The sequence below is a fragment of the Arachis ipaensis genome, chromosome B06 (assembly GCF_000816755.2).
Source record: "Arachis ipaensis cultivar K30076 chromosome B06, Araip1.1, whole genome shotgun sequence".
Classification (NCBI taxonomy): Eukaryota; Viridiplantae; Streptophyta; class Magnoliopsida; order Fabales; family Fabaceae; genus Arachis; species Arachis ipaensis.
The window spans coordinates 115,579,282-115,593,402 of NC_029790.2; the positions used below are offsets into that span (position 1 = coordinate 115,579,282).

Genomic DNA, 14,121 nt, shown 5'->3' on the forward strand with positions numbered 1-14,121 from the left:
AGAATCCGTCTGTAATTACCGACGGAAAATCCGTCGAAAAATTCGTCTGTAATTACCGATGGAAAATCAGTCGAAAAGTTCGTCGTCTTTGGGAAATGGATGGAGAATTTACAGAGGGAAAATCCGTCGGTAACTGGTAAAAATCCGTCGGTAATTTTCCGACGAAAAAACTCTGTCGGTAAATAATTTCCGACGAGGCTTTTACAGAGGGACAAAATTCGTCGGTAATTTCGTCGGTAACCAAAAATCTGTCTGTAATAAAGACTAAATCTGTCTGTATTAATCCATTTTCTAGTTGTGGGATATGTGATTGGTTGAATTATTATTCTTTGCATAATTTGATTTGTTGATTTGATGTGCCAAGTGCAAACTATAGGAATGAGCTCTACAAGGAGTGTCTTGAAGACTTACAAGGTGGATTAGTATTGGTTGAGAAAGATTTCAAAGCCATTAAAGAAGCATTAGAAAAAGCATTTGCCATAGGTGACGCCAAGTTGTTGAAATGGTAAAGCAAATAAACTAATCTATAAAGTAGGAAATTCACAAAATGTATCTAATTGAATTGGTTTCCATATTGGTATGATTCAATTGAAGGTTTAGATAGTATTTTATTTTTTAAAGGCTTGAAATGAACGGAGAGGAGGACGAATCAGGCCCAACAGCAACTGCAGTGTTCATAAGGGACGATACAGAGATAACTATTAATTTGGTATTCGAAAGATTCAAATACTCACAAAAAATAATTCAAAAGACGCAAAAAATAAATTAGCCCCCAAAAAATTTAAAAATTTGAAAAAAAATATCTAAACGTTAATTGATCACGTTTCTGTAAATAAAAAATGTTTATGTGGCTAACAAAATTAATGACTTGACACCAAATTACCACCTCTCACTTCCATATTATCCTCTACTATACCTTACCACTACCACCTCCCACCACACTCATCACCACCATCAATCCTCTTATTGTATTCGGCATTTCTCCGATCCCTCTTTCTCTTCTTCTCCCTCTTTCTCTTTTTCTATGTATTTCTCTTCCTCGCTACCACCATACTCACCACTACCACTAATCCCATCCTAAAAAAATGATAACATTTCTCAAAAAATAACTCATTATTCCATCAGATTCATCCATCATTAAACAAAGTCCTCTTTTCAAAAATAAAAAAGAAAAGAAATCACAATATCATTAAAAAATATCAATTAAAAAATCAGAGAAAGAAAACTAAAAATAGAGAAAGAAAAGAAGATAAGAAAAAAAGGAGGAATGAAGAAAGCGACGACAAAAAAAAAAAATTGTGTTATCGCTGCTACTAATAGGTTCCATCTTTCGCCTTAGATTCGTTTCTCAGATTTATGTCCAGAACATATCAAGCTATGACTCATCTATTTAGCACCATATAAAATAGGCTCAGTAATATAAGCACACACAATGCAACACAAAGTTAAAAAAAAAAAAGTAAGAGTGAAAGGGTTTGTAAGGAGATTGGAAAAAAAAAAGAAGAGTAACAGAACAGAAGGAGATGATGAGAAGGAGAACGACCATGGCTACATCGTAGAAGAAGGACATGAGACTATAGTAGCATCGAGGAAGAAAAGGATGGCAGTGATAAAGAGGCCTACAGTAGAGATCTGGGAAATGAAGAGGTGTGACAGAAGGAGTAGAGAAAGAAAATGGATATAGAATTTTTTATTTGGGGGTTTTTTATTATTATAAAAAAAAGGGTAAAGTACTAAATTGGTCCCCTATGTTTAGGCGTAATTCTGTTTTGATCCTTCAGGTTTAAAGTGTCCTATTTGAATCCAAAAATGTTTCATTTAGTATCAATTTAGTCCCACAGTGAGGTCAAAGTTAAATAATTAACGAAATGTCCTACATAACAATAGTACAAGAACAAAATCGATAATCTAGAGAATATGTACAAGCTCCAGAGGTACAAAATCAACCGTTGATGCATCAATACATTTATTTATTATTTTTCTTATAATATAAATAAAATATTTTCTATAGAACTAAAGAGAATGATAAATAAATGTATTGATGCATCAACGGTTGATTTTGTGCCTCTGGAGCTTGTACATGTTCTTCAGATTATCAATTTTGTTCTTGTAATGTTGTTATGTAGGACATTCCGTTAATTATTTAAGTTTGGCCTCACTGTGGGACTAAATTGATGCTAAATGAAACTTTTTTGGATTCAAATAGGACACTTTAAACCTTAAGGACTAAAACAGAATTACGCCCAAACATAGGGGACCAATTTAGTACTTTACCCTTAAAATAATTAATAATATCATGTAATTATTAAGTTAGCCAACTCATTAACTCTGTTAGTCACGTAAGTGTTTTTTATTAACAGAAATGTGAATAATTAATGTTTGGATGTTTTTGTCAAATTTTTAAATTTTTCAAGGGTTAATTTGTCTTTCGTCAAGATCTTTTTTGTCAGCGTTTGAATCTTTCGGATACTAAATTCGTAATTGAGGTGATTTAAAAAAATATAGCAGATGAAACTGCTTAATTTTTGGAGTTTACCAGTTAATTTTCTGATCCAAAATAATAAATTTAAAGACAATAATAAAAAAGTAAAATTTTAAAATTGTATTTGTTTAATTTTTCCAAATGATTTGATAAATAAGTTAATGTTTAGATATGTAACAATGTATTATACCCCTTTATTCTCCCTAAATTTATGTGGTATTTGTAAATTTAAAATTGTAATAATGATATCAAACCCAAGACAAAATATTCTATTATCAAATATCAACTTTTGCAAGTTATAAGGACTAGCCACACATCGGTAACCAAAATTACAACTTTGTTATCAATGTATCACATTCTTCTAAAAGTTATAGTCAAAATGTTATTTTTTTAATTAATTATTCAGATATTATTCTTTTGTTATAGTGATAACTTGTTTCTTTTTTCATTTTTAATTATGATTATTTATAATAACTATTCCCAAAGAAAGGTCCAAAACGGGTGAAGCTCAATCAAATTCTATAAGTATTGTTCAAGTCTACAAGACTTTATGGAGGTCAGGCACGGCGACATGGGTTAAGCCTTACTTACTTAAATAAGTAACTAACTCCTATTATTTCTTCTATTCATTTAGAAGGGAGATCTCAACAATATCCCTACTAAAAGGGAGTAACCAACCCACCATCAAAGGTAGGACTACTCAAAATGTAGTTATTGACTCCACCTCTACACTTATAAATACTTTGACACCCTCAGATATTCTTCAAACTCCAATATACTAAAAACTTGCCTAAAACCTTGCTAACTTAAGTATTGGAGTCCCTTGCAGTACATCCCTACCTCCTCACGAGGAACTCGGATGGCTTCATCCTTGCAGGAAAAGATGTCAGATCTTTCACCTAAATGTGTCTGGACCTCACGTTCAGGCCAAAATCACCTTGGTTCTAGGTAAGCCTCGGAACATTAGCATCATTATCGGGGACCTAGTAATCAACATCGTACGATGGCGGACGACATTCCAGAAGATGGACACACGACTTCTGATTCTAAAGCCCGATAAGAAGAGCAGTATAACGATGAACGAGCGTTAGTTATACCTCCCCGAGTTGATAAAAGAAAAGGTGTTGCTAGAGACGCACATCAGTCAAACCCGGAAGGACACAGGATAAGCTTAGAAATTTATCGATATAAAAGATCAGGGCCAAGAGATCCTACAAAAATTATGGGACTTGTCCACGGACATCAAGGTCGACTGGAACAACTCAAGCAGGAGCTAGAGTGACAACGTGAATCCGAACAAGTCCTAAGAAGGGAGGTATGACGACGAAGAAAATTAGAAGAAAATCTCTCGAAATTAGAATCCGACCTCAGGGGTAGGAGACCCCACATTGATCAGGAAGAAATACCTTTAGGAGGTGAAGATCCATTTATAGAGAAAATCATGTGGGCTAGAGTTTCTAGAAACTTTAAAAGCCCGGACATGACCTCTACGACAGAATGACTGACCCGAGACATTATCTAAGTAATTTCAAAAGTCGAATGTACTTGGTCGACGCATTAGATGCAACTCGTTGTAAAGCTTTCCCGAGAACATTAACCAAGGCTGCAACGAACTGGTTCAATAGTTTACCACCAAGATTGGTAACTTACTTCGATGATCTTGCACTTCACCCGATTTTTCATCTAAAAAGATAAGGTCAAGCATGCGCTCACCCAATTTTTCATCGAAAAAGATAAGGTCAAACATGCGCCAAGCCTCCTGGGAGTAAAACAAGAAGTCGGAGAATCTCTACGAGCCTATATAAAAAAATTCAACAAGGCGTGCTTGAAGATTTAAAACCTACCTACCGAAACAGTTATCATGGGACTAGTTAACGGCCTAGAGAAGGTCCCTTCTCCCAGTTTATATCAAAGAGGCACCCTACCTCTTTGTATAAGGTGCAACAGCGAGCTGAAAAATACATCAACATGAAAAAAACTGTCCGATTAAGAGAGTTTGCCCCAAGACAACACAATCAATATTAGGCTCATGACAAAGAAAAAGAACCAAAGAAAAAAGAAGAATACAGCTCGTACAAACCTCAAAAGTATCACAACTATACCCTATTGCGAGTTTTCCTTGTCGATGTCTACAGAGAGATTTGCCACACAGAAAAGATTCTACCTCCCAAACCAATTAAAAACAAAAAAAAGGTAAAAGTCGGCCAGAATACTGTGAATACCACAAAATCTACGACTATTCCACCAATGATTGCTATGATTTAAAGAATGTGATGGAAAAACTGGCTAAAAAAAGTCAGTTGGACAAGTATCTAGCAGAAAGATCGAATGACCAAGGTAAAAGGAAAAAAGATGAAGAAGACAGGAATCGGTGAGATCAGCCACAATGAACCCTTAAGAGACATCATTATGATTTCTGGGGATTTACAGGAGGAGGAGTAACAAAATCCTCTCGCAAGAGACATTTGAAAGAAGTCTACCAGGTCGGCGAAGAAGCTGAAACATCCGATCTGCCTGCTATCACCTTCACAAAGGAGGATACCCAAGAAATAGCACCTGGACACGATGACCCTGTCGTGATCACGATGATACTTTCCAATGCAAACCTCCACAGAACCATGGTAGAAAAAAAAAGTTCGGCCGACATCTTGTTTAAACCAGCTATTGACAAGCTGGGTTTAGAAAAAAAAAAAAAGAGTTGAGGGCATACCCAAACACTCTCTTTAGTTTAGGAGACACGTATATCCGGCCTCTAAATTTCATTTCTCCATATACCACCTTTGGTAAGGGCACAAAATCAAGGACCTTGATCATAGACTACATAGTGATTGATGTGACATTGGCTTACAACACCCTGATAGGTCGAACAACGCTAAACCGACTTGTTGTAGTAGTCTCCACCCCTTACCTTTGCATGAAATTTTCTACTCTTGAAGGAATAGCCACTATAAGAGGAGACCAGAAACTCGCAAAGAAGGTGTTACATAAAATCCTAAACCTATGAGAGTATATAAAAGGAAAGAGGTTAATACCATAGAACTCGGAGATGTCCGAGTTCGGGAGAAACTGAGACCTGAACCTGAAGGAAAGGCCGACGAGGTCCAGGTTGGGGATAAGGACGAGAAGATAACAAATGTAGGGACTAATCTAAAGAAGTAGCTAAAAGAAGAACTCGTTAAGCTCCTACAAAACAATTCTCACTTCTTCGCCTAGAAAGCCTCTGACATGCCCAAAATCCATCCTGACCTCATGAGCTACAAGCTTGTTATTTACCCGGGCTCACAACCTATCCAGCAGAAACAACAAAATCTTAGTTTCGAAAGAGCAATAAGTCATAGAAGAGCAAGTCCAAGCGTTGTTAGAAGCCGAGTTTATAAGGGAGGTAAAATACCTCTTATGTCTCACTAATGTGGTACTTGTGAAGAAATAGAATGGAAAATGAAGGATTTGTGTTAACTATATCGATCTCAATAAAGCCTGTCCCAAGGACCTTTACCCTCTGCCCAGCATTGATGCTCTGGTGGATTCAGCTTTAGCTTCAGGAGAAGACATCTTTCATCACTCCTATGGCAAACTACTGCTACGTGGTAATGCCCTTTGGGTTGAAAGATTCTAGATTCTCATATCAACGATTAATGAAAAAGGTATTTTCATCTCACTTCAGAAAATTGATGGAGGTCTACATGGACGATATACTTGTAAGACTAAAAAAGAAATCAGGATGCTATCTGACCTTACAGAAGTGTTTAACACGATAAGACAACATAGAATGAGATTAAATCCCACAAAGTGCACATTTACAGTGGAAGTCGAGAAGTTTATGAAATTCATGCTCACCTAAAGAGGTATTGAAGTCAACCAAACAAATTCAGGGTAATCCTGGAGATGAAAAGCTCGACCTGTCTGAAGGAAGTTCAGCAGCTAAATGGCAGACTGGCAACCTTGTCTAGATTCTTAGTGGGGTCGGCCTGGAAATTCCTATTGTTTTCAATTCTCAAGAAGGGATATTAATTCCAATGGACTCAAGAATATTTTAAGACTTCAAAAACTTCTTGAGCCAACCACCTATCTTTACCTGACCTGAAAAAGGAAAAGAGCTCATATTGTACTTAGCCGTAGCGGACAAGGCCATAGCCTCTATCCTTGTCCGAGAAGATAAGGAGGGACAGTGACCTGTCTATTTTATGAGCAATGCATTGGAAGAGGCAGAATTGAACTATCAAAAAATAGAAAAATTCGTCTATGCCCTCGTTCTAGCTACTAGAAGACTCTGACCTTACTTCCAAGCCCATACCATTAGAGTCCGAACTAACCAACCCATGAAGCATATCCTCCAAAAGACAAATATTTGAGGGTGGATATTACAATGGGCTGTGGAATTGTTTGAGCTCCATCTAAAGTATGAAGCTTGTATAGCCATCAAATTGCAATATCTGACCGACTTTTTAGCTGAATACATAGGAGAACTATAAGAAAGCTCTACAGACTAGCATCTATATGTAGACGGATCGTCAACTAAAGCTACTAGTTGAGCAGAAATCATTCTTGAGAATGAAAATGGGACTCGGGTAGAGCTTTCACTAAAATTCGAGTTTCCAGCCTCTAACAACCAAGCTGAATATAAAGCCATGATCGCTTAAGGCTAGCCAAAGAAGTCAAGCATCAAAAGTTATAGTGTTTAGTGACTCCCAAGTGATAACCACTCAGATAAATGAGGATCACCAAGCCAAAGATCTTAACATGAAGAGGTAATTGGAGAAAAAACTAGAACAGATAGCCTAATTCCAAGAAGCAGAAGTTGGGCATATAACTCGAGAACTCAATTGTCGAGCTGATACCCTCTCCAAACTGGCTAGCACTAAGTTAGGGAGCAACAACAAAAATTAGATCCAAGAAACTCTCTGCACACCATCAGTGGCCAAAGAAGTCGACAAGTTGGAGCTCTAATGATCTCCAATCTAAACCTAGGTTGGATGACTCACATTATCGAATATCTCAAATTTGATATTCTCCATAAAGAAGAAATGGAGGCAAGGAGACTTATAAGGAAAGCATAGAACTACACTCTGGTTCACAACATCCTCTATAGAAGAGGAGTATCTACACCTTTACTGAAGTGCGTTCCGACCTCTAAGACTGAAGAAGTCCTAGAAGAAATCCATAGTGGCATCTCTGGAAATCATCTAGGAGCAATGTGACTAGCGAAGAACGTGTTACGAGCTGGTTTTTATTAGCCGACCTTATAAAAGGAAACAGCCAACTTCGTCAAGAAGTGCCCACCGTATCAAATGCATGCCAATTTTCATGTGGCACCACCGGAAGAACTCATCAGCGTCACTTCACCATGGCCTTTCGCAAAATGGGGTTTGGACGTGCTCGGGCCATTTTCTCAAGCACCTGGGCAGGTGAAATACCACATATTAGGGATTGACTAATTCACTAAGTGGATTGAGACAGAACCTTTGGCATTCATCACATCTTAAATAAGGCAAAATTTTCTCTACAAAAAAATTGTCACCCGATTTGGAATTTCGTTCTTCATCACTACTGATAATGGTACTCAGTTCACTGACTTGACCTTCAGAAGCTTGGTGGCATGCCTTAAGATTAAACATCAATTCACATCAGGAGAGCGCCCTCAAGCAAATGGACAAGCAGAAGTTGCAAATAAAGTCATATTGGCTGGCTCAAGCAAAGACTATAAGACACAAAAAGAGCACGGGCTGAGGAGCTCCCCCAAGTTTTATGGACATATTGAGCAACTCCCCATTCTACAACTGGAGAATTTCTGTTCTGACTTGCTTACGGCATAGAAGTCATGATCTCTACATAAGTCAATAAAGAAAGCTCAAGGATAAGATTCTACAATGAAGTGAAAAACATCCAAGCTCAAAAGGAAGAACTCAACCTCCTTCCAGAAATCTAGGAGCAAGCTCGAATAAGGGATGAAGAATTAAAATAAAGGATATCCATGAGTATAACAAGAAAGTCATCAGAAGAAACTTCGCCACGAACGGCCTCATTCTGATCTGGAATGATATTAGGGTACAAAGGTCGGGCAAAGGAAAGTTGGCTGCAAATTAGAAAGGGCCTTACAAGATCATTGAAGTCTTAAAAAAAAGGTTATTATAAAGTGTCCGACCTACAAGAGAACGAGCTTCATAGGTTGTGTCATGCATCCAACATGAAGAGATACTGCAACTAGAAAATGAATCATGATTACTGATGTACTCTTTTTTCCGACTTTATGGTTTTTTCCCAATAAGAATTTTCATGAAAAGGGTTTTAACAAGGCATCATAGTAAGGGCTATGAGGCTAGGAGGTAAGATAGAAAAACTCTTAGTAGCAAATAGCACTTGTAAATCATTTTCATTAATGATAATTCGTCATTTTTCTATTTTCTACGATTGATTGTTCTACTATACGCACCAATTTAAGCTTGATAAAGTGCGAAAATTATTGTCCGACCTAGATGGTCGACAAGATAAAGCGACGAGGTCCAAATTGGTGTAAGAAGTTATATAAGCATATCGTGGTCTGACCTCATCAAACTACTTATATAAAAACAAGTTAGTAAAAGAGGCAAATCTAAAACGAATCGCAAAAGTAAATTGATAAAACAAATATAACCGACCTCCCAAGGTCGGAATAAGCATAATTAACTCTCCAGATTCGGAGAACAAATCATTATCCGATCTTATAAAAATTTGTTACAAGGAGGGTGATTTAAATAAGTGTCCAACCTCCCCAAGTCGAACAACAAGAACAATTTATCTGACCCCATAGAAAAACTCAACCAAAACGGCCTTAAAAGAGACTCAGAAATAACTTGTAAAAATTTTTACATCAATGAAAACTATCAATCTCACGTAGTTAGAACAACTAAAAGTAATTCGGAACAACCGAATTATGAAGAAAAAGATTTGCAGAAAAGATAACATCTTCAATTACTAAAATATGTTATAAAGAAAGCAAACAAAACTACTACTATGCAAGTTAAAACTATAAACACTTATAACACTACAAAAATAATTAAGTGTGAAAAAGTTTTTAAAAGTCCAAATCAGGACAAAATAGTATCCAAACTACAACTATTAAAAAGGAGTAAAGCCCAATCAACACTTTACAAGTATTGTTCAGGTCTACACGACCTCATGGAGGTCGGTCACGGTGACATGGGCTAAGCTTTATGTATCCAAATAAGTAACTAACTCCTACTATCTTTCATATTCATCTAAAAAGGAGATCTCAACAACCTCCTACCAAAAGGGAGTAACTAACCTACTATCAAAGGTAGGATTACTCAAAAGGTAGTTATTGACTCCACATTTACACTTATAAATACTCTGATATTCTCAGGTATTTTTCGAATTCTAATCTACTAAAAATCGGCCTAAAATCCTTGCTAACTTAAGCATCGGAGTCCCTTGCAGATATTACCCTCTGCCTCTTCATGAAGAACTCGGACGGCTTCGTCCTACAAGAAAAAACATTGGATCTTTCATCTAAAAGCGTCTGGATCTCACGGTCAGACCCAAATCACCGTGGTTCTAGGTAAGTCTCGAAACAATAATATAAAAAAGATGACATTTATTTAGATAATTAGTTTTCAAAATATAATATTTTAACAATAAATTTTAAAAGATGTGACACATTGGTAAAAAAATTCTAAAATTGCATAAGGAGTTGGCAACTGTGGCAAAAGATGCCTTCTTGCTATTTTATTATTATTGGTAAATATTTTTTTGGTATTTTATTATTGGTAAATGTAGTAGTACTCCGTCCAGTCAGAGAGAGAGAGTCACAGGGACTCGGTTTTCAGTGTATTTGTGATGTGTCCCCCAAAAACTTAAAAAGATGCCCAACCAAAATCAATAAATAATTTAAAAAAATATATTTTTAATTGTTGTGAGTTTCACACATAATGTATGTGGCTATATGACCAAAGGAACATTCAAACGAGGATTAAGCCAAAACATAGCGTTAGCAACCACCTTATTCGGTCTTTTCCTGTGTATTCTTTTGGAGATCTCACGTCAATTTGGGAGCATATATATGATTGTTGAATATTGAGTATCAAAAATATATTCTTATTACTAAATGCAACTATGCAAGTAAGCCACTTGTTTATGTTGCTTTATGGTTTGAACTTTTTAGTGTTTACGTTCCACTTGTTTTCTTGTGCAATGGGAGAATCTTAAACTACTTTGGATTCATTATGTTTTAGGCAGAAAGATTATCACGTTTTGGCTTTTTGTTAGAAAGAAAAATAAAATTAAGCTTTAGTGGTAATTTTAGATGATTCTATATTAAAGGAAAAAGATATATGTTTACTTTTTTTTAATATGCTTATTTATTTATGTTCTTTTTTTTTTTTTATGATATTCTCCAAACCCGACAGGTTAAGGATTAATTCGTTGCAGATCAAAACTCTATCTAAGAGTTTGCCATTGGTCGCATGCAAAAAGTGGAATTAAAACACCTGTTTAAGCGGACTAGTGAACTAACCAAATGTCCAATCCAACTTGGTTATTCATATGTTTATCTTGATCTTTTAAAAATGGATACAAGTCCATGGGATAAATTAAGGAAGAGAGATATTAAAAGAATATTACACGGTATCCTAAAAATCATACTTTTTGGTTCAATGTGGATAACATACAATAGAATATTACACTTTCTGGTTCAATTTTTCTCCTCTGCTTTCTCTACTCTCAAGCTTCAATCATCTTGTTCATCAAGAAATTGTTCATAATCTTTACATGGTATTCAGAACTTCTGGGTTGGATCCATGGGAGCCTTTACCCCTCTTCCTATTAAGAGACAAGCTGGACAAACAGGATTTCTTAATTCTTAAAATATACACATGAAAAAAGCATTCCACAATTACACTTGGGCTGATTCACAACAACCAGTCACGAAATAGGCCTTTTCAGTTTTGACATTTGAATTGGACCAACTCAGAAAGGGAGCCCACGAAATGGCAGATAATTGAAAAATGAGAGAATAGTTAATATAAAATCACTAATATGTAAGTGATTGTTTCTGTCGAGATTTGCAGGACTAGTTTTGTTTTTTTTTTTTCCACAAGTTCATTAATATCTAACTAGCAATAGCAATTTCAGGCGAACCCTGCCAATACTAATTTCGTGGGCTCTCTTTCTTCGTTGGTGGTTGCTACGAATTGGCCTAAGCATAACCTTAGAAAGCCTTTTTTTATCTGCAACTTTTAAAAATTAATATTTTTGCAATATTTATTTAAATAAAAAGCCAAGAATTTGATGTAATTTTATGATGTCCAGATTTATAATATACATATTTGTTGGTCTTTTAATTTTTTATCTATTAATATAACTGTTAGATGCCTCACCTTTTATCACATGATTTTGCATTGTATTGCATCATGTGATTTTTCTTACGTGCACATCTATTCACCTTTCCATTTTATAATTATGCTGTGCATTTAATCATATATTTTTTCTTGACATATCCCTGCTATTGGTTCATTCACTGGTATGTATATTATATTTTAAAAAGAAAAACCTACGCACATAGTAATATGTTAACATACAAGTAGAATCTCATTCCAACAATTCTTCTAAGTTCTATCTTTACAGTGACCGGATGAAAAAGAAACTAGACACTGACACACAAAAATACCGAAAAAACATATTGGCAAGCAACTTCAGATCCATTTTGAACCAGCTTTCAACTAGTTTTAAGTCTTTATCAGGCTTTGGATCCAATCATTTAACTAGGATTCTATTTGGGGATCAAACGGAACCTTGCAAGTGTGTAGCACTTCAGTGGCTACTTCCATGAAGACATCTTGTAAAGATGATATTATAAACAGATAGATAATTCAGTTAAACATGTCAAACCATCTAACAATTTTAAACATGTCAAACCATCTAACAATTTATAATATCATTTTCACATAGAGATGTCTTGGTTTTAGTAGAAACATCCACCTAAGAGAGGACAAGCAAAAAGTATATGCACCTACCCACCACAAAGAATACCCTACTCCCTTAATATACCGTCTATGGCTTCCCCAAACTAAGTGAGAAGCCTTAAGCGCATCATCAAGCATATCCACATTGAAAAAAACTAAAGTAGACTCTATCAGATCACATGTATAAACCGATCCAAGCAAGAAAAAATTATAACTCAGGAACTGCCAAAATCATGTTGCAATATAATAAGACTAAACAAAAATGCTTGGTGATATCATTACAGTCCTGGAGATAATGTCTTTGGAAAAAAAGTCTTAGAATGTAGCAAAATTAAATATATCATAACTCAAACATGACAAAGCCATTGATCAATCCCAAAGAAAACAAAACTCTCCAACCAAAGGCTAAAAGAAAAGATACCAACTCATTTAGTCTCCCTTCTTCCTAAAGGAGCAGCCCTCGGTTAGCCTTGCTCTTCCACCAGTGGGCTGGCACAAGATCGTTTGGCAGTTTCCACACACCACTACGGTCTGAGAATGGCTGAATACAGTGGTACTGCATCAACATGGAAATCAAAACATCAAAATCACAAAGATCAAATCATTTGTTTGCACACAATTATAACTTCGCAATCAACAGGGAAGGATAAAACTTACATGTTGAAGCAACCTTGGCATTTCACATCCTACAACAAGACAGGAATACAAGAGACAAACAATTAACAATTAAAACTTGGAAAGGAAGGCACCAACATTGGATCAAATCAAGAGTGTGGTTCAACAAATGAGAAAATACATAATTTATGAGAGAACTATTATAAAAAATAGAATACCATGAAGAAAGAATTAGGAGACTGAACAAGACGCTTGAGCTTGTGCTTCCTCTTCTCAAGCTCAGCCGGAGGATTAAGCAAATCAATATCGTTCTGCAGAACCTACACAATACAAAATCACGATAAATTTCAGTTACTGTTCCTAAGGAAGGAATAAAACCTTAAAGAAAACAAAAAATTCGAAAGTATATGACAGAAAAGAAAGTCGTCTTTGTATAAAACACACATTCATCTACGAAGAAACATAAATATATACAAGAAAACAAATCTTACCATGCTGACAAAAAAAATAAGTAGCGGCAGGAGAAACTCCGAAGAAGAGAACCCTAGGAATGTGGCAGCAACAAACTTAGAGTCTGGCCAAGTTTGGCTGCATCAGATAAAACAAAAGAAAGAGAAGGATGTAAGTAATGATGCTTATATAAGGAGGGTTTCCTCTTACCCAGCCCAATATGACAATATATAATATGGCCCATTTGTTAATAATCTCCCTTTCAAATTTTGTGGGCTCGGGTAGGGTTTTTCGGCTTAACCCAAACCCAAATAATATTTTGTAATTTAATACATGTCAACCCAAACAGCCAAAATATTCTAGAATACTCATAATATTTTTGTGTCAATCATGCTAACGTGTATAGTTTGGCGCCAAATTTCATGCCCATTATATATTAGTAATGGAATTTGCTAACAATCAATGATTAATTATAGGAAAATTTATTAATAATTATAATATTTTATATCATATTTAAGATTATTGCTTCATAATAATAGTCGATTTTGTCAAAACACTACAAATTTTTAGCGGAGTCATTATTTATTCTTTACTAATTTCCTGAGATTTGTATGTATG

The 14,121-nt window shown here is 35.6% G+C and overlaps 1 protein-coding gene across 1 annotated transcript; it reads right to left on the reverse strand.

The window, feature by feature from the left end:
* LOC107604893 (40S ribosomal protein S27-2) lies at nt 12,662-13,703 on the reverse strand. Its single transcript, XM_016306607.2, has 4 exons — nt 13,545-13,703; nt 13,272-13,373; nt 13,096-13,124; nt 12,662-12,994 (listed from the first exon to the last, which is right to left on the reverse strand). Exons 1-4 carry the CDS (start codon nt 13,545-13,547, stop codon nt 12,868-12,870), a joined length of 261 nt encoding a protein of 86 aa, XP_016162093.1. The 5' UTR covers nt 13,548-13,703; the 3' UTR covers nt 12,662-12,867.

Bases quoted from the DNA above. Each gene is read 5' to 3' on its own strand.
- LOC107604893 (XM_016306607.2), bottom strand. The intron at 13,125-13,271 runs GTATTCTATTTT...GTCTTGTTGTAG, and splicing joins CTCCTAATTCTTTCTTCATG to GATGTGAAATGCCAAGGTTG. The intron at 12,995-13,095 runs GTAAGTTTTATC...ATGTTGATGCAG, and splicing joins TGCCAAGGTTGCTTCAACAT to TACCACTGTATTCAGCCATT.